The following is a 19840-nucleotide window of genomic DNA, read 5'->3' on the forward strand; positions in this document are numbered from 1 at the left end:
TCGGAAGCTAAGAAAACATGCCGCCCGAACGACACAACGGCCATCCGACCGAAGCTCGACCGGCAAACCGTTGTTTTATTGTGTGCTTTTAATTAAAAGCAATATTTTATTAACTTTTTTTTTTCGTCCTTGCTTCTTCGACCGCACACACGTATGAGCTGCGGTGTCCTGCACGCTCCAGCCATTTATACGAACCGATCCATGGACTCAGGGAAGCGGTTCCATCGTGGTTTTAGTACCGCTCGGTCGTCGGACGGCACAAATGTACCTTTGCCATCGGTTCTGCGTTCTTGTACGCGTGTGTATACGTGTGTGTTTTTTTTTCTCCGCCAAACAGCCTGAAGTTTGACATGTTTCTAGAGCTGCCGGCGTCCATCGGAGGGTATCCTTTGGCATGCCGGAACCCGACCCCGAGCGCAGAGAAACTTTTCCCTTCAACTCCTGTTTCACAACCGCAGCGGTTGCGTTAGCGGGGCAATATCGAACTTGACATTCGTACCGGCTTGGGGCAGAACCGGGGATGTAATTTGTGCTAAACATCTGGAAATTAGATGACAGTTATTAGACCAGCGTTGTTGGGACGATGTTCGCGATCATCCGCTTTCGTACGCTCCAAACGACCCACCATTCATCGTTCGTTTTCCGTTCTTTCGTATGTGTTTGTGTGTGTGTGCGTGAATGGTTTTCCCGTTCTCGGGTTTCATCGGCACCGGCGAATTTTCCCACCCCAAATCGCACCCGCACCCACACCTACTTCAACTGCACCTGCTCCACGGTTGCACAGGATCTGCAAGCGGCTGGCCATAACGTGTCCGCGGCCAACATTATCCAGCTGAAGGTAAGTCTCCGGGTCGGTTCCGGGCTCTGCTTCATGTGGTGCGCTTTTTGCTCGACCAACAGCATCTGGTCGGTTCGATCGGTTCATTTTCCTTCCGCTCGTAAAGTCATGCGTCCTTTTTCCATCTCCATCGCTCCAATGGGCGACTTTGCCATCATCACCGCCGCTAACTTATCACGCTGCTGATTGAGCGTATAATATTGCTTGTGTAAATACGGAAACATCGCAGGAATGGAGCAACGGAGGGCGTAGAAAATGGCGCAAAAAAAACACAAACGCACACAAACTCATACAAACCCTCATTCTTTGATCTCGCTGTTGTCGGTGTCGGTTGGAGTTGCAGCACGTTGGATCGTCGAAACATTCCACCGATTAGCTCGTTTCTTTCCGCGTCCCATCCCAGCCAGCAGCAAGTGGCCAAACAGACTGGCACGGCAGCGAAGATGTTTCTGCTTTCCATTTTCCATAAATTATGCGCCCTCGCATAACGCGATGTTTCACCCCAAAAAGCGACCTGCATTTTTCATCAGCGTCGTTCTTTCAACTTTCACTCGGTTCATCTGCGATGCATGCATGTCAGGTGTTGGGTTAGAAGCGATCCTTCAGCATAGGGGAATGATTTTGCTAGAAGTAACCAAAACAGCAAACCACGCTACATCCTCCCGATGGTAACAGGTAACAGGTCCCTACGGGGGTTTTCCCCATGGGTGAGTTTTTGTCGCATGCCATGATCTGCCACACTCGAACGCGGGCACGCCCGCGAAACGAAGAAGCAAATCTTAAATCTCCACTATACCTCCTTCGCATGCTGCATGCAGTGTCTCGCTGCCTTAGAGTCGTAGTCGCACAAAGTAGTGTTGCAAGCGTAATAGTTTAGCCGTGTTCCCGCATGCTCAAGTGGGCACGTCAGCTGAAGGGCTCTCGAGTACCGTCCAGGTCCGATGTGGCAGGCACGCGAGATGGATGGTCGGGCAGCTTAGATGGATAGTTCTTGGAATGATAAGCGCAAACCGTGGTTTGGGGGTGCCGAAACCGACCCACCGTCCACGCAAGGGTGTAGCAATGAAGATGGAAAAATACAACCACCCACCCACTCGAAGACGTGGGTACAGTTTGGAGCACGCGTCGCTCTGTCGCAAGTGGACAAATGACAGGTGATGCCTCTTCACCGAAGGGCGATGCTGTTACTGCTGCGGCACTTGTCCGGTTGTGCTAGCGTTGACATTTTGTCATCTCGAACAAATTGTACATGCTGCAAAGTGCGCTTGGTTGGGGTCCACGCGCAAACCACCATCCATCACGCTTGTCCGCTGCATGAGAGAGCTTATGGTGCTCGAGAACCAAATGGACGTGTCCACAACCCGTAGACCCGTTGGAATCGGAGTGTAGAGCGGGTGCTAATTTGATTCGTGACTCGTTCTAGGGTGAACCTGGTGAACCGGGACCGCCCGGACCTCCGGGGCCGCCGGGTGTGTCGGGAACGATCGGGCAGGACGGACGTCCGGGGCCACCGGGTGATCCGGGGTTGAAGGGTGACATTGGACCACCAGGTGAGAAGGGCCCCGTTGGTAATCCAGGAACTCCGGGACTTCCAGGCACAAAGGTAAGTCAATTAATCGATCATCACCTGCGATCGATGTGTGTCCTGAAACGGGGTTCGGTTTCTTGTTTTCACAGGGTGATCGAGGCGACAAAGGCGATCGAGGTTTGACGACGCACTTCAAGGGAGATCAATTCCCGGCCGGCATTATCGAGGGTCCACCAGGACCTCCAGGACCACCAGGTGAATTAATTATTACAATTTAAGTAGCACGTGATCTTGCGATTTCATAAATTGAAAACAATATACAGACACTCCGGTACTCAAAGTAAAGAAAAGGACTAACTCTCGATCATATCTCAATGACCTAGGTCCAATTGGAGAAAAGGGAGATCCAGGCCCAGAAGGACCTCCAGGACCACAAGGCGAGAAAGGTCCTCGAGGCAAGCGAGGCAAACGGGTAAGTGCTAGCATTAAAATATTCAACGATACCAACAGTTTCGACTCAGTCCAGACCCAGTGTTGATGGATACACGTTTCGACAATTTTATGATTGCCTATCTGACGAATCTGACGAAAAACGCCCCGAATCAACATTGTGCATGACCGTGGAAATCGCTGCCAAAAAAAGTTTTATGCTTGACGCCTGGCTTGTTATGCTTGTCGTAGAAATCTAACAAAAACTACACCACACGCATGCTACTAACACCCGGATTTATTAATAGTTGGCAAATGGAACAGCTTTTTTATTCCCGCGGCTTGTGTGCATGATCTGGGATGGTTTTGTTTGCTTTGTAGCTTTGTAGTTTCGGTGGATGACTTTTCGAATGCTCACAAAAAATCCCTTCCCACTCGTGCGCTTCCGAAAGCGCCAAAGCGCTATAAAATAAATCACCGATATGAGAAAAACAAACACGCCATATATGGGCATCCCTAGCCCGAAGCCTGACGACGCTTTTGCTCGACAAATCACACATACAGCACGATGAAAGAGATAGATTTCATGCAAACGGAAATGCGTTTCGCCGAGCAGGGACTGGGCAATCCTGGTTTTATTTTTATTTACGCCCGTTCGCCACTCCGCCACATCTTCCACATCAGCGGGAAAATGGCTGGCGAAATGGTGTACAAACCGAACGAACGAACGAAAAAAAAAACGATGAAACCACAAATGTACGCCATCTAGGGCTGGCTGGGCTTTCCATTTCCACGGAACGGTACCGTATGCGGAACGATTTTCGGTGCACGGCCTTGGGTCCTATCGGCAGCAAAAAGGAAAACAATCACGCCCGGGAACTCCGCTCGAAACACGTGCATCACACTCACTCGGAGCCGCAGCGAATCACCACGAGTTCTGGGAAGGGCTGGTCGAGCTGACAAATATTGCCGCCCGGACGGACCGAGGGTTTCGGCAATAAAAACTGTATTTAATTTAATTGGATTTCATCCCCCCACCGGTCGGGAGCTTGGGCTTTTTTATTGCCTATTTTTTTCTCTTCGCCGTCCACTGGAGGTTGTTTGGAGCCTGGAAAATATATTTTCGATTTTATTTCACCACCCTACACTGCTGATCGGCGAGGTGTTGAAGCTTATCGTTCCATCTAACGGCCGACATCTGACACCGAAACTGGACGACGATGGATCCGCGCGTTCACTAATAACGAGAAACCACAAATCACGCTCGGGTTATGTTCGGTTCGCATACCTTTTCCACACATCCAGTTACGTTTGTCCAAGCTTCGTTGGCTTTTGTCGCGGAAAAAAATAACAACAAACTGTTAGCTTGTTTTTCTGCCGACCGGAGTTGATTAGATGCTTTCGTGTCGGTTTCATGGAATGATTCCGCTGCGTTACGTTTCGCGTCACCCGCCGAGACTGGAACATCAAAGCAAGGATCTCTCAATCATCGCCATCATGCGGCTTGTACCATCGTCCGGCCTGCTATCATCATCCGTGTCTGCGCGTGTGTTTGCGAGCATAAATTACGCCGGACAGCACGATGCATCATTAATCGAACCCGAACGGTGCGATGTAACGCTGCGCAACGGTATCGATGTCGAGAACATTTTCCCACATCGTCACACGCCTCCGACATGGCGCCACGGTTTTCCACGATGTTCCCGAATGTTGCACCATGGTCAGAATAAACAGCACCTCCCAAAGCACCACATGAGCGTGTAGGTTCGACCAAAACACCGGCTTGAACTAGCGGGAAATTAAGTTCTTTCACCGACGCCGGGAGATAAGCCCATAATTAACGATCACCATTCTTCGAAACGACGCTGCAGCTCGATGTACGTTCGATAATCCAAAATTCGGTTACACCGGCAGCTTTGTGGTGCGTAAATAATTTAGACGCTTTTGCGATACGCGCCACTCCAGCCTTGCTGAAATAACCTCGAGTTTACCCACCGGAGCGTGTTGATTTTTCCCTATTTGCTGTGCGCAAATTGCATTACACAAAACCATGCTTCGATCGACCCATTCACGGGCACGAGCGTTCATACTTCCGGCCACCCGTGCAGTGTTTCCTTTGCAACTTGCTATTTCCGGGCAAGCACTCCCGTTAGCCGGTTTTTGGGATGCAAATCCATCCACCATTGTCGCTTACGAGGCGCAATTGAAAGCCATCGAAAGATTGATTGTGGCTGCGGGGTCGGCAGGGATTTCCCAGCGAATGGCGTGTTTCCGTCATCAATGTTGCACCCGGGTACCCGGGAAATGCGGCCCTTTTTTTCTACTCCCGCTTTTCCACAACAGCCACGATTGTCCGCGTGTTTGCGCATGCAAACGATCGACCTTGTGTGATTGTGTGGGTATTAATTAAAAAATCGAATTACAAAAAAAAGAGAATGCCGCTCCAAACGAGCCGGCCACACGGGAAAAAGCGGGAAAGCCATTGGATGGAAATTTCTACCGGTTTCCATCGGTGCCCGATGAACCGTAAAGCCGCCAGCTGACGGTTGACCGATTCGATCGGCAAAACAAAAGCCATTAAAACCGCCTGCTCTGGGAATCGGAATTCCGATGCGCCGATGTCGAAAGCGAAGGAAAAGCTTTAGCGTTCCATTTTTCCATTTCGCACCACTCGCCACCACTCGCCGGGTTCACGTCCACCAAGCGTCCGGTCGATTTTTGGGGGGCGCAATAAAATGCCTCACTCTTGGGGCGTGTTGCCCTTCACGTGGAATGCAAAATTAGAGCATTCCGAGCATCCCACCCACAAGGGTGGCTGTTGGCGAATCATAATGCTCACGCTTAATCCTTCTGCCCAGTGGAACACCCCAGCATGGTGCAACAATGCGTTTGACGAGGCGCGAAGCGCACCGAGCCAAGCATCGAAGCGCAATTATGCAGTTCGGTGCATTTGCCTTTGCAAATGAATGTCAACCCGGGTGCGCCCGGGTGCGGCTTCCAAGCGGTTCCATATATTTAAGCCCACCCTACAACATCGCGTGGTGCCAAGCCTGATTATGGTTCCGGCCGCAAAGCGGTCTTCTGAATGGCTCGAGCCGCACGAGCGAGCGTGAAGCGTTTGCGAGACAACCCCCCGGAAAATGCAAACATTCACACGTATGCCCATTAGTGCCTAATTCGATCGCTGGAAAGTGAGGCGTTCCGCGGCGGTCGTAATAAGTCCGTAATTCAGCGACGCCTAATTCAACAATCGATCGCCGAAAGCCGTCGGAATCGGCGTATTCAATTCGCAACCGGTCATTTGCTCGATGCGACCGCTTCGCCGGATTGCTCAACATAATTAATTGTGTGGTTTCGGTTTCTCCCGCACCGACCGGACCAAGCTTCACCCGGTGGTATTTCTCATCTTTTTTTTGGGTTGTACTACTGTGAAAAACACAAAAAAAACAACCCACCTGCATGCGCCCCGATTCTCAGCGACGTATTGACCTTAACGATTCGGTGCCCATTATTTCGATGCGGATTTAATAAAATGAAACGCGGCCATTGTGCGCTTAGTGGCAGGTAGGAGAGCGAATATGGAACCCCCGGTGCGATGAATGTTGGGTCAGATAACGGCACATACACACACTCACACGCTGTAGAGGGTGAAAAAAAATGGCCCAAACCGACCCACGGCCGAACAACAAATCCACAAAACCGCTAACGATCGGTAACCGCAACGGCCGTAACCCTAGTGACAGGCTCACTTTTCGACGCATCCCGACGAGCCCTTTCGCCATGCCCCGGCACTCTCCGGGTGTTCGTCCGCTCGGACCAGCAGGATTTATGTTATCAATAGTGTTTTACCAATTTTCGCTGCACCGAACCTTGGCCGATCGTTTCGCCCGTGCTGTGAGCATAAATTACGCGCACAATATGGACGCATAGCCGCTGCAGTGTGTCTGGCTTTGTAAAGGATTCAGCCACCGTTCCGACTGCCCATACCATCCCATACCATCCCATGCCACCCCATGCCGATAAATTTCCCGCGGCTATGATTTATTCAATTTTCCCGCCAACCATTCGCAGCCGGGTTTCGGGGAGGGCTGTGTAAATCCAGCCTGTCCCAACGAATGTCGGGAATTCCGATCGAAAAAGGTCCGTGGCCGGATTACGGATGGGACACAAAAAGAGACGAAAAACACCGGAACCGGAAGAAAAAGCCGGCTCGCGTCGGTAAGCGGTTTCGTGGCTGAGCTGGGAAATGCGTCGAAAAGCAAAAGCGGTTTAATTTTAACCAAACGCAAAGGGCGCAACACGGGCTCATTAGGCGCAAAATCACGTAACGTGCGAAACTGTCACAACTCCGGGCAGGTGGCACGTGGATAATTTTCCGCGGACGTGTAACGGCTTGGTGGCACATTTTTTCTCGCCATCACCAACCGACGGTTTAAAGTGGCTCGTTTTCCACAAAACGCCTCAAACGCCCACATCCTTCAGCGCCACAACGAGCCTCCAGCAGATTCCAAAAAGCTTCCAACGTATCTCTTTCTCGTTCTATCTCTTCACACGTGCTGAGCCGGAGCATTGTAATTCCGATCGTATTTCAATTTGATTTACATAAACGCAATTCCACGCGTACGGGCGTGCGTGTGCCGTTCGCCATTTTGGCGGGTGTTTTTCGCGACTTTTTTTTTGTTGCGCCCGCCCCATTTATTCCGCTCGCTTGACATTGTCTCCAACACCGACAGCCACGCCAAGCGCTGAATTAAGTTGAGCCTTTTACAAACAATGTTTTGCGGCCATTTTCCCATGTCCTATCGGAAAACGAATATGAATCTGTAATTAGCTCGCAAGTGAACGGGGACGCTTGCAGGATAAAACGCGGGCGCTGTTGAATAAATAAATCGCGCACACAAAAAAAAAGCGACACACGCAAGGACGAAAAAGAAGCCATTGTTGTCGATTGATATTTCAAGGTTCGTGTGTTTTTCGTTTTCGTTCGAGTAAACAACTCTCCACGTGGATTTATGAGCATTTAAAACATGTTTTCGTGCTGCGTTGTAAAACCGAGGCACACTTTTTATTTTCCCACGCAATCGTTCCCCACTTTATTCGCACGTGTTGAGCTTTTCTTTATCCGTTGTAGCACAAGCTTCCCTCTCCGGTAGCACTCCCAGCTAGGTTCTAATCCCCGCCTCCACCAGTAGCACTCTAACGCACCGAACCCTAACTCACCGAAGCGGACCAGCAACGATATGGCCACCGATCGGAGGCGCCCCATGAGCGGCCTCGTACCAAAAACCGGCCAGGTAAGTGTGTGTGTAGCGCCACCAGACGAACACGATCCCTTCACCGGGAACCGTCCCAACCGGGCCCGCGATAGAGATAAATGTTGATGGTAGCAATTACACGTCATCCAAAGAACAAACAGCACTTTAGCACCGGACGGGTGAGTTGTCTTTTGGAAGGTTGTGTTGCTGTCGTCGTCGGCAGCGTCCTCGTTGCCGTTGCTGCTGTTGCAAGAAAAAGACACATTCGATTAACGGTTGACAGCCACCCCACCCGGGTGGGATTGGGCGTAGAGACGCAACATCGCGCGCGGCCGTTCGTGGGAAATCGCTCCGATCGTCCAACGACTGCGTGTATGCAGAAACATATTCACGAAATTGTCAGCGACATGCCGGCAGCCGCGTGTTGTTGAAAGTTATTTTCGCCTCTCCCTCGGTTCGGTGTCATCCTTAATGCGCGATTTCGGTACACCATAAGACACACCATCTGCCTCCTACGCTCTTGTGTGCGGATGTCAGCCTCATTCAGCTGGCATGGCGCGAGACTTTTATTTTCGTTTCGCCAGCAATCGAAACTCATCCGAGCGCTGCTGGTTTATGTTGCGGTTTTTTTTTTTGTTGAGTAATTATAAACATGCTTTCAACATGCCGCAAGTGGGCCCACTTCCGTCGATCTACCTCTTCAGTGCACTGGGGAACGCCTTTTCGCTTAATGAAACCACATTTTCGCTTCCCAACCCACGTGCGCTCGCGGAACGGCTTCACGAGAAGGACAAAGCAATTCGGATAGCAAGTAAGTAGCACGCACTCTCACGCGCGCACAAGCACTCGCACTGTAGCAAATGGTTCAAACACAACGGTCGGTAATATATATATTTATATTAACACACCCAACCACCCCTTGGTACCGACAACAAAACACAAACCCCCAATGGCGACGAGTTGTCGCGAAAACCGTGCGTGTAAATCCCTCCAGCACCCGGGCACCACCGAATGGCGGACGATTAAATTAATCTTTCACTTCCTTTCCGGTCTTAATTTATGGTTATTAGTGTTTACCTTAATACGCCAGTACTAAAAGCCTTTTAGTAGAACGTGTCGTGTGATGTGGCTTCGTAGGATTCGTAGTTATTGTGACGGTTTCTTATTTTTTGTTTTTGATTGCTTCTGTGTGTCGTGTGTGCTCGTTTTCCGGCAGCACGGCCGGCGTAGGTTGCTTTGATCGGGAGTAGATTGTGTTGCTTTCTTTTCGCTTTTGGTTTGGTTGTTACGGGACGCTTCTGACAATGGGTTTTCCATTTGTGCAAAAACCCCGAGACGACGATACACGCCGATGGTATGGGCGTGTGGGTTTAAATCACCCCCTAATGAGCTGTCCTCGCAAGGGTAGGACGCTAAATGCGGCAAATAAACGCGTAACCTCGTCTGATTCGATCCTCTCACCGATGACATTTGCGTTTGAATTCCATTTTCACCACACACCGACTAATACCAACGTTTCATCCTCACCATGTAGGGTCCTGGAAAGGACGACGACTACGATGAAGCGACGCTGGCACAATTCCGAGGTCCTGTTGGACCTCCGGGTCCCCCAGGACCACCCGGTCGGGATGGAACTCCAGGACACAAGGGTGAAGGGGGTGAAGTGGGTGCACCAGGATCGTTGGGACCACGTGGCCTCGACGGTATGCCGGGTGAACCAGGCATTGAAGGACCTCCGGGCTTGCCAGGATATCAAGGACCACCGGGAGAGAAGGGCGATCCGGGCGACATTGGTCCTCCAGGGTTGATGGGTCCACCAGGACTGCCAGGACCTCCAGGCTACCCAGGAGTGAAGGGTGACAAGGGCGATCGAGGTGACTCGGTAAGTATCGACCCTCAGCCAAGGAGCCACTGCGTTTGATAACCATGACTTTGACCCGATTTCTGAAAGCAGCTCCGGAAAATGCGCCGACGACAGGACCACGAGGGAATGGCTGACGAACCCTACCGAGACGTCGTGTACGGAGTGCCAGGACCTCCAGGACCACCGGGTGCCCTTGGCCATACGGGACCTCCAGGACCTCGTGGCTACGACGGCAAAAAGGGCGACCGAGGTGAAAAGGGACAAAAGGGCGAATACGGACCCATGGGTTTACCGGTAGGTGATGAAGTCAGGCATTTTTCCAGCGTCCGGGCGCAAGTTTCATCCGCACATATTTCCACTTTCCCAGGGTCCAATGGGGATGCGTGGTGATTCCGGTCCAGTCGGTCCAGTCGGGAAACCAGGACATCCGGTAAGATTCCGTCAAGATTCCGCTAACACGATATCCGCTCACCTGGAATCGCTTTAAGACGTTGATTGACGGTAACACTCGGTTTCTTTTCTTGGCTTTCTTCCTTCGATTACCACACGCTCCGTGCTAACCCACGCTTTCCCCCGACGTCCTGTGGTTCCTTCCTGGCTCTTTCTCTCTCTTTTCTTCCCGCAGGTCTGGGAGTACTAATAAGGCTTTCTAACGCGCTGACGCACCTCACAAAAACGGAGTCGGTTTACCAATGTTTTGCGCGTGCTTGCTTGGTTTGAACGCAACAGCAGTTTGGTTTACAGCGCAATTTACAACACACCCAGGCAGGGAGGGCTACGAACCCTACCAGGACCTTCTCCGTTGCGTAGATAAGAAATTAAGTCCCGACGCGCGAACTCTTTCCGGTTTTTTTTGTTTCTTCTGATGCAGCCATATCTATTGATCTTGCGCAAGAAGTCTGAGAACTTTTTCCTTTAATTAGACGCGTGCCATGGGGGGAAATCGGGAGAAAGCATTCAGAGGCAAACATCCTGATTTCTCCTTTGACGACAGGACCCAATAGGATTGCGGTAGCGACAAAGCAAATACACTCAGAGCGCGAAAACAAGAGGTCACCGGCAGTCAGCTCGTCGGCATTAAGAGAAGCATTCGTAGTATTTTTATAAATGTTTACATAAGGACTACAGCGTAAGGATTTTGGGCCATTCAGGAGCAAAAGGTGAAATTAGAAGGCACGTGGACAAACGCAAAAGTTAAGCGCATTCCACGTGTCATCGACACACCGATCGAAACAGCTCGATACCTAGTACTCCAAATTGCCCAACCGGTTGTTACCGGTGTTGTTGGTAGTGTTTGCATAAGTTTAAGTTTCGTGTCCACGCTACCCTTCTCTCATCCCTGCACCCATGCGCGCGTGTGCTGTCTCGACTTTCCCAATTTTGCATCACCTTTACCACCTAAGGATCGTTCCTTCGCGTGCGGCGTCGATGTCCTCGATCGCAGCAAATGTCAGACAAAATGTGGAATTCCCAAGGGCAAACATGGTACATGCTCTGTACGTTCACTTGGGTAGGCGGCTCTCGAAAAGGAAGGCCCTAGCACACGGCCTCATTCAACCCACACGCGACACATACACACATGCGACACGAGCAAACACAGGAACCGAACTTACAACGTACATATCTCCCAGTCAAAGAAAAGCGAAGCGAAAGCGCGCAAAGAAAATGAGGATGGTAAAAAAGAATCTAAGCCCTATACGATACTCATAGCAACTAGTCCGTCTTTTTACTCTCACACTTACCTTTACTAACGTTCTAACGGCTGCGAATACGCGGCGTAACTAGCCGCCCACGATCCTGGGCCTTGAGGTCTCTGTCCGACGCACACATTCCCATTCACAATTCGCCCCCTCGCCAGGTGGCGTTTCAACCCTTCCCACGCTAGGGATGCTGCAGTGAGTGGTGTTTGTTGACTATAGTACGATTTATGCGGCGGTGTGTAGAAATATCTGTGGCAAAACCCCGAAGCATGACGCAAAGAGAAGAAAGTGTTGCGTACATTTCAGCTTTTCTTTTATACTTTCCCGGTGGCGTGGCGTGTTAGAAAAAAAAATCACACACCCGCACGTACAGACAAACGGTAGAAATTCATTAGATAGGATCAAATTGAAGAACAGCCAGTGAGAAGAAGCCCAGAACCGAGAACAGCACCAACCCCGAACCGACAGGCTCGCGAAAAGGTAATTGACCTTCATGCAGCCTCCATCAAAGTAGCATACATAATCCGGAAGCAGCATGTGACAGACGTCAGAGCCCTTCATGGCCTGCCCTTTTCGGTGGCACGTCAATCACTCTGAACCGAGCTTCCGATAAAGTAAAAGCATCCTGTGTCTCCCTTAAAGTTTGGCGATTGCTATGGAGAGGTTTTCTTTTTTTCTCTAAGAACGAGAGCAGATTTGTTCGTTTCGTTTATTTTGCGTGTCTTGGCCACGTGACTTTAAGCGCACGGAAGTGACTAGGACGTTCACAACGTAACCCGCTCGATGTGAATCGACACGATTTTGCCATCGATTGGCGTTTGATTTCCGGCTTCGGCTCGCGATCATTGAGTACACCTGGGACCAGCCCGTTTCCAGAGATAGTGCCGTGGTGTCCATGTTCATTCGCGGCCCTAGAGGGCACATGTGGCAGCAGTGTTATTATCACCACCATCAGCTACACGGATGTCCGTGTCCGGATGGCATGAATTTTCCATCCCAAAGACGAATGGAGGTTGTCGCGTAGGGAGCACATCGAACAACTGGCTCGTACAGCACATCCACAAAATCACTTCCGTTCCGTTCCGTTCCTCGGTGCCACCGGCAAGGAAGCAAGACCGGAGTCCTTCCCGACGATGAGGACAAATTTTTCCCCGGTGATTCCACACCCTCGGAAATGCCTCGTCGTCTTCAGCACCGTCTGCGGCAGAAAGCGTTCCGTTGAAAGTTTAAAGAGTTTCCACCGAAGTCCGCCATCTTCGCAGGACACACGCCCCGAGCGGGACGACGAGCCGGAAGCAAACGGGACGGTGAACGGAGCAAAGTTCCTTATTGGAAAATCGCCGTGCAACATGCAGCCGGGATCGGGCCTTGTGTCCTTAACGGCAAACAAAAACCGAACAGACCGGAGAAGCTGCCCGGGCCCGAGATTTCATTGAATTTCCACGCTCCTGCCAGTGGCCGATAGACGCAGACCGCGTATCGGATTCGTGATCGGATCCGATAGCCGTCGAGCTGAATTTGATGTGCGATGTTCCCGTGTTCGGGTGGGAAATACGCGGAAGGACGAGTTAGCCGTCCGGCCACGGGAAGCCGGAAGCATCTTGTTGAAAACTAATAAATATTTGAAGCAACGCTTCGCCAGGGCCAGCTGAAGGAGCCTGTAGGAGTCCTTGGTAGAGCGTGTGCTCGAAGTTTGGAAGCATCGAACGAGGTCGGTTTAATATTTAACGATTACCAGCCGCAGAGCCTCAGCAAGACTTGCCCTTTTTAGCCGTCTTTTTCAAGCCGAATCGAATCAAACTCCTTCGGCGATTCGCCCTTGGACCAAAAAGCGACCGTAGCTCTAGCGTGGACGCCGTCGACGCGATGTGACGTGGAAAATTCCTAATGACACGCCGAAAAAGAAACGCCATAAAATGTGGATTCATTCCTTCGCCATCGCCTGGCCACTCGAAATCTGTTCGCTACCAGTCGCATCCCCGTGACCTGGAAAGGGCGCGTTGAAAATATGGCAGGCATTCCACGCTTCCGTCATAAATATCCCCTTCGTTCCGGGTTGCGAAAGGCGGGGGGGGGGGGCATCGAGCCGGGTTGGGTGGTGAGGCGTTAAGGACCTTCTCCCTCGTTCCCACAAGGGTGATGATTTTTGGCGGAGGCAACAACAACCGTGGTCGAATTTTCGTCTCCCATGGTCCTGCGCCCCAGTAAATGGAGCGTGGAGTTTTCCCTTTCTCACGCACACATACACACACACACACACGTACAGCGTGAGCCGGTTTCGGGTGCAGGCTGGAAAAGCGCTCGATCAGGTCGTCGGCAAGGTGATAGGCATCCGTCGATAGGTCTCGGTTGAAAAGTCGGCAAACAGATGTTGGCAATAATTGGCTCCGATCCCGGTCAGTCGTAAATAATTGGCTCTCGCAGCCCTGCGAACCCATTCTCGGGTGGTTCGAAACCATTTGCTGGGCCGTGCGTGCCAACATACCGAACCGTCCGGATTGGGCGCCAGGTTTATGAGCTGAGCTAAAGCCTGCTGCACGATGTGGGGCTTTTTTAGTTATTTTCTTTCTTTTTTTGCTCACTTCACAACGCAAGTAACATCAACCCGAGCCCAGTGGCCGGTGGTCGGGGAGCTAGATTTTGGCGAAACGTGAGCAGCTGGCTGGAAGTGGGATGAAAAAAAAACCCCATCTCTACGGTTCCATTTCCCAAGTGGTGGCGCTGCTCGCAACAACCGCGGCTTAGATTGGCGTGAAATAGGCTCCGAAATGGGTGCCGGATCATCCCATGCCAACGTTCGCTGGCGAAGCGTCACTGTGGAATTGTATAAAATAGTAATTAAGTGGCGTGGCTTCAAGTGGCTGCAAGGAAGCCCTCTAAAGGCACGAACTCGTCACCGCAGAAGGTCAACACACATAGACACACGCTGTACGAGCTCCACCGCATAAGCTCCCAGGTTTTGTTTCACAGCTAGGAAAATGAATGAACGCGCGGGAACGGACACGGTACGCCAAATGGAACTAATTTTTTAATAGTATACAAGTCAGTGTAAATAGCCGAGAGGGATTCGAGAGCGCACGAGAACCTTTACCGCGGGGACACAAAAAAAGGGCCTTCCCGCTCACGGCACACGGAAGCACGAACGAAACGAAAGTCCACCAACCAGTCCATCCCGATGCCAAACGAGGTCGAGGGCGAGATAAAATAAAAAATACGGTCGAAACAAGGCAGGAAAAGGTGCAGAAAATGTGCAGCAAACGCCAGAACCCATGATTATACATTAAGTGAATTAACAAACAATAAATAAACACCGGTACAGAGTTGAAGGAAGAACATTGAACGCCATCCTCCTAGTGCATGCTGACGGTTTTGTTTGAGTTACGTAGCGATGGCGAACCGAATGTCCTCGCAGACCAGAAGGTGCATGTTCAAATGCACCTTGTCATCGCGTTCATCGAAGGGTTCCATTCTTCTTCGCTTGCTCCTAACAATACGTGGGATTGTTGCATGCTTTCCATTTCATTCATCTCGTACGAGTTTGTGTGGTTTTGCTCCATTTTGCATTTGTCTCACCGTGTCATCGCACCTACCTCAAACAGTTCATTCATCTTTGATGCAGCTCAGATCGTCCGTTCATTGAATAGAGTGTGATAAATATTTAACGCCTGCTACCAACCAGCTCGGTTGTTCCGGGCAATCGAGAACGACATTGTGCGGTTGGAAAACTCCTGCCAACCTAAGTTACTTCAGGTTTATGACGTTTCGAATCCCTGCCAGCTTCGGCTACTATCCTCCCACTAAAGGTCGTCCTTTAGCATCCTGCAGGGTCGATGCCATTCAGATGTAACGCTATCCTTGTGGCACCATCCGTGCCGAAGAGCATGGCGCTCCAAACCTCCACAACGCCTCCAGTGGCAATGATTTGCAAGGAGATCAATTGAAAATCAAATTAAATTTACTCTGGCTCCTCCGTCCGCCACAAGGAAGTACCCCAGACCGAACCGCAAAGGGCATTTGATTGGAAAATCTTCGCTCTATCCGATCATTTCGAGGGTTTCCCATTACCCATCCCGGTGCGTATGCTCAACCGCATTCGTGCGCAGGGCACTCGAACCCGACTGGAATAAAATGGATCTGCTTAGTGTAGAAAATTTTACATCCTTTTTCGCGTAGTTTTCTTCTTCTCTTGCTCCCTGCCTTCGTGAGTGTCTTTTTGTGCATTTTCCGAGATTGCTTTCGCGCAATCGTTGACGTCTTTTGCGTACACTTTTCCGGTTGTTTGATGCATTTCGGTGCGGCTGAGATGGCGGCTTTTTTTACCTCTCCACAATTACCGAATACGAATGATTGACTTCTGACAGTTAATCATGCAAAAGGCTCGTGTCATGAGATCATCCAAAGCGCGCTCCAAAGATCGATTTCCGCCGTCGCAAGTGCGCTGTGCCGACGAATGGAGCAGTTTCCGCGGGTATTGAATTAAAAGAAAAAAGAAATGCAATCCATTCCATCCGGCTTGCATACCTTCAATGGCAGCAGTAGGTTCCGGGGGGAGAAAAAAAATTCCCACCAGATTGAAATTACTTTGAAAATCATCCTCCCACCCCGAAATCCGCCCGTTCGCGAAGTAGCAACTGATTGCTCGAAACGGCTGCTTTGCGCGATTTCGCGCTCCACCTCTCGAACGCCAACCGAGAACGAGAGCAACCGAAACAGAACCGATTCTTCCAAGAAAACCTCATTATCCCTTTTTTTTTGCTTTTCCGGCAGCCGGCCGGTCGAACGCATTAACTTCAAAAGCTTCCCCGACAAAATGGACGCTGTAAATAGCCCTTCGCTAAAGCGAATTTGCAAGCCTTTCAGGCGAGCATGAGGACGCCATTTTCCCCATGGGCTGCTGTTCGGAGTTTTCCTAGAGGAAACCTGAAAAAACCCGGCCGGGCGGCGAAGAGCACCGGAATTAATGTAACACCGGCGGAAAACAAAACCAAACAAAGCGCCGTCGTAGAGCGCTCAAGCAACACCTCTCGTTCAGGACACGCCACGGTGGAAAACGGTTTCAATTCATTTGGCCCCCATTGTGGGCGCATTTAATTCGGGCACGAACGTCCTGCAGCAACAGCATCCTGTTGGCTCCCGGTGGCTTTGTGGTAGCGAGCCCCCGAGCCCTTTTCCGCGGTGCATTCGAACGCGACCGAGCGTTCATTCCACTAATTTCCCGAAACCCACAGCACGCCCTTTGCGAACGAACGCGTGCCCTTCCCCAAGGGCGTGTACCAGCGCCGGGGCGTTTTTGCTAACTCATTTAATTGAAATTATATAATTAATGAAATGAAATGGAATTTTAAAGCACGCCGCTTCGTTCCATTTCCCGGCCGGGTTCCGGTGGACTCGAATCCCCGCTTCGTACACAAATGGTTTCCGATGCTCGTGCCTCTCGCCTCCCAGAAACACCAGCCCTACCACGAGCCCCAGCTCCATCACATTCCAGTGCTCTTCAGGCTGCAGAAAATGGTTCTTACGCTCGAGCGAATATTCGTTCGATTTTGGGCTTTTTGGGCGCCCGAAAGGATACCCAGCATCCGTTTGCGTTCGGTTCGGAGATAAATGCTTCGTTTTTTTTCCCATCTTGTCTCTCACTTTCATCCTGCTCCCTTTCGCAACCACCAAAGCGGCTCGCAATGACCGGAAGGGCTTCGGAAAATGGAATGGCGTTTCGTTTCATGTTTAATCAAGCGAAGCGGCATCGTTGGTTTGGTGTTTTTCACCCAACCGTGTACACTTGGCGAGCGTTGTAATTAAAGGCGAAAAACTTTTTTCTTTTTGCTATGTTAACCTCCACCACCGGCAAATCCAGAGCTGCATCCGTTCCAAGAGGGCTAATGTTGCCTCCATTTCAGTCGTACATTTGCATTGTTTCTCGTTGCATGAAATGCCCAGGAAATTCCATTCCGTAAGGCTCAAAGTGGAGCTGTTAAGTGTCTCATCATACGCCTCTCTTCATGCTTCATTCATTGCGTGCGAGTGTGTGTGGGTGTGTGTTTCTGCTCGAGCGTGCGATAAATTATACATTCCATTGAAGCCATCTTGACAAAGGACGAGGACAATTCCGAGGAGAAGCTTTCAGCGCACTATCGCCCTAACAGGATTTGACGCGACGACGCAACAGGACATTTGAACGAATCAAGATGCTAGTGTAGTGGTGGTGGTGGTGAATTTGCAGTAGCGTACATCCTATCTCGAGCGCGCTAACATCGACTTGCGGTCCTTCTCACTGCTCTACACTATATAATTGTGTTTCTCTGTTCGCACCCACTTCTTTTCTTCCCACCCACCGAACCTCTAGGGACCACCGGGGTTGGATGGCATGAAGGGCGCCCAGGGCGAGACCGGCAACAAGGGCGAACGTGGCGATCCAGGACTGCCCGTAAATATGCTCACCTGTTTAAGCAACGTCTGTCAGCGGATGGCACCACCCATCGGGCCCGACCACCGCAATCCACCCGGAGTGCATCCTTCAGCTCCATTCACCTGATGCAACTCGTGCATGCACTTGCACACATTGCATCCCAACCGAAGGCAGCATCCTTGCGCCTACGGAGCAGGGAATTAATTTTATTTCGCGCCCTGCATGTCCTTTCGGCGCTGTTCTCGTACGGCATGCTTCTTAAACGCCATATTCTGTCACCAGTCGGGCAGGACTGAGTGAATCATCGGTTTATTAAGTGTCCTTCTTTTGCCTTCTTTGAGCGCTCAGTGCCTTCGGAAGGAGCGCATTTTCGCATGCCTAGACTCATCGTCATCGGATGAAAAATACATGCCCATCACATCGATGCATTTCTCTAACCTATCCGAAAGTCAGTAGCATGTGCGTAGAGGATCATCAGCAGCAGCAACAAGGAGATTGTATTTGCGAACATCTACGAGGCTGCTGTGTCTTGTCGTTGTTTTCCGCCTTTCATTTTATGCGGCTCGCCTTGAATGTAAAAGTTTTTTTTGTAAATATACGCACCCAAAATCGAATGAATAAAATAATACTCAAAAACGTATCTGTTCGTTGAGACCAGAGCATTCATCCATCCTTGTTTCATTGGCCGTGGTCTTCGTCTTCGGTGGAGCATGAGTCTCTCTCTTTTTCTCTTCTTTGTCATTTCATTCCGTCTCAGTTCAAACTGTTTAGATTGAACAAGAAAAGAAATTTCCAGCTTCAAAACCATTTTGTGTGACCTCCATTATCATCATCATCATCGCAACCGATCAGAACAATTAGGTCTCAACATGTCGGTTCGTCTAAGCTCATCTGCATCCATCCCTTCATGCTCCTTTACCATACCGGTGCTGGTGGAGCCATTCCCGAAGCAAGGCGCATATTCGAACGCACGAAATCATGCGGCTTTCCTTCGGAAACAGGGCACGGACGGTATCCCGGGTCAGGAGGGTCCACGTGGTGAAAAGGGCGGCAAGGGTGATCCAGGACCGATCGGAAAGCGTGGCCGAAAGGGTGATCGTGGTGACAAGGGCGATCAGGGTGTGCCAGGACTCGATGCACCGTGTCCACTCGGAATGGACGGATTACCCCTACCAGGATGTGGTTGGCGGGCACCGAAAGTGGTAAGTTTCGAGTTCCACTGCATGTGTGTGTGTCTGGGTGTGTGTGTGCGTTTGGTGTCTCTTCAAAATGGGGAACGTTCGATCCACTTCCAGTACCAGGAACCGATCTTACCATCGCCCCCGCACAAGGACTATCTGCCGGACGTGACCGGAACGGAGAATGAAAGCGAGTACGCGGAGGAAGAGGACGATGGAGCACCCGAAGCCGAGGACTACGAGGAGGAATACGTAGAGAACGAGAACGGCAACTGAAATGGGCGCTGGGGAAGCAAAACAGGACAATGCGAAAATTGTTACATTTCACCAACAAACCATTAACATTCCACCGCCAGTTCCGGAGTGTCCTTTTCCATCGGTCGGACTGCTTCCTGGTCCTGGTTACGGGAAGAACGAATGGGGTATTGGTGTTGGTCTTTTTTTTTTTTACACGTCGGTACCACCCCCGATGGATGGTGTGCTTTCATTTTAATACCATTATTTGCGTTGTGTTGATTAATTTATTTCGAATTCCGACGACCCTACGCGCGTGAACTTCGCCGGGAGGCTGAGTAAGCAACCTGAAATGAATGCCGATGCACGTGTGTGTGTGTGTGCGTGTGTGTGTGTAAATGAGCCCTC

At 50.7% G+C, this 19840-nt stretch overlaps 1 protein-coding gene across 1 annotated transcript in view; it reads left to right on the plus strand.

Annotated features, from left to right (window-relative positions):
• The window catches only part of LOC128731459 (collagen alpha chain CG42342-like), a 68951-nt gene extending 49397 nt beyond the window's left edge, over positions 1-19554 (plus strand). The window contains exons 8-16 of the mRNA XM_053824587.1: positions 2262-2441; positions 2516-2621; positions 2750-2838; positions 9585-9932; positions 10002-10208; positions 10282-10344; positions 17958-18038; positions 19022-19222; positions 19316-19554. Of these exons, the coding sequence (XP_053680562.1) occupies positions 2262-2441; positions 2516-2621; positions 2750-2838; positions 9585-9932; positions 10002-10208; positions 10282-10344; positions 17958-18038; positions 19022-19222; positions 19316-19474 (1434 nt within the window). The 3' untranslated portion in view covers positions 19475-19554. The remainder of the gene's footprint in view (positions 1-2261; positions 2442-2515; positions 2622-2749; positions 2839-9584; positions 9933-10001; positions 10209-10281; positions 10345-17957; positions 18039-19021; positions 19223-19315) is intronic.
• Positions 19555-19840: the final 286 nt, after the last annotated feature.

The sequence above is a fragment of the Anopheles nili genome, chromosome 2, assembly GCF_943737925.1.
Source record: "Anopheles nili chromosome 2, idAnoNiliSN_F5_01, whole genome shotgun sequence".
Classification (NCBI taxonomy): domain Eukaryota; kingdom Metazoa; phylum Arthropoda; class Insecta; order Diptera; family Culicidae; genus Anopheles; species Anopheles nili.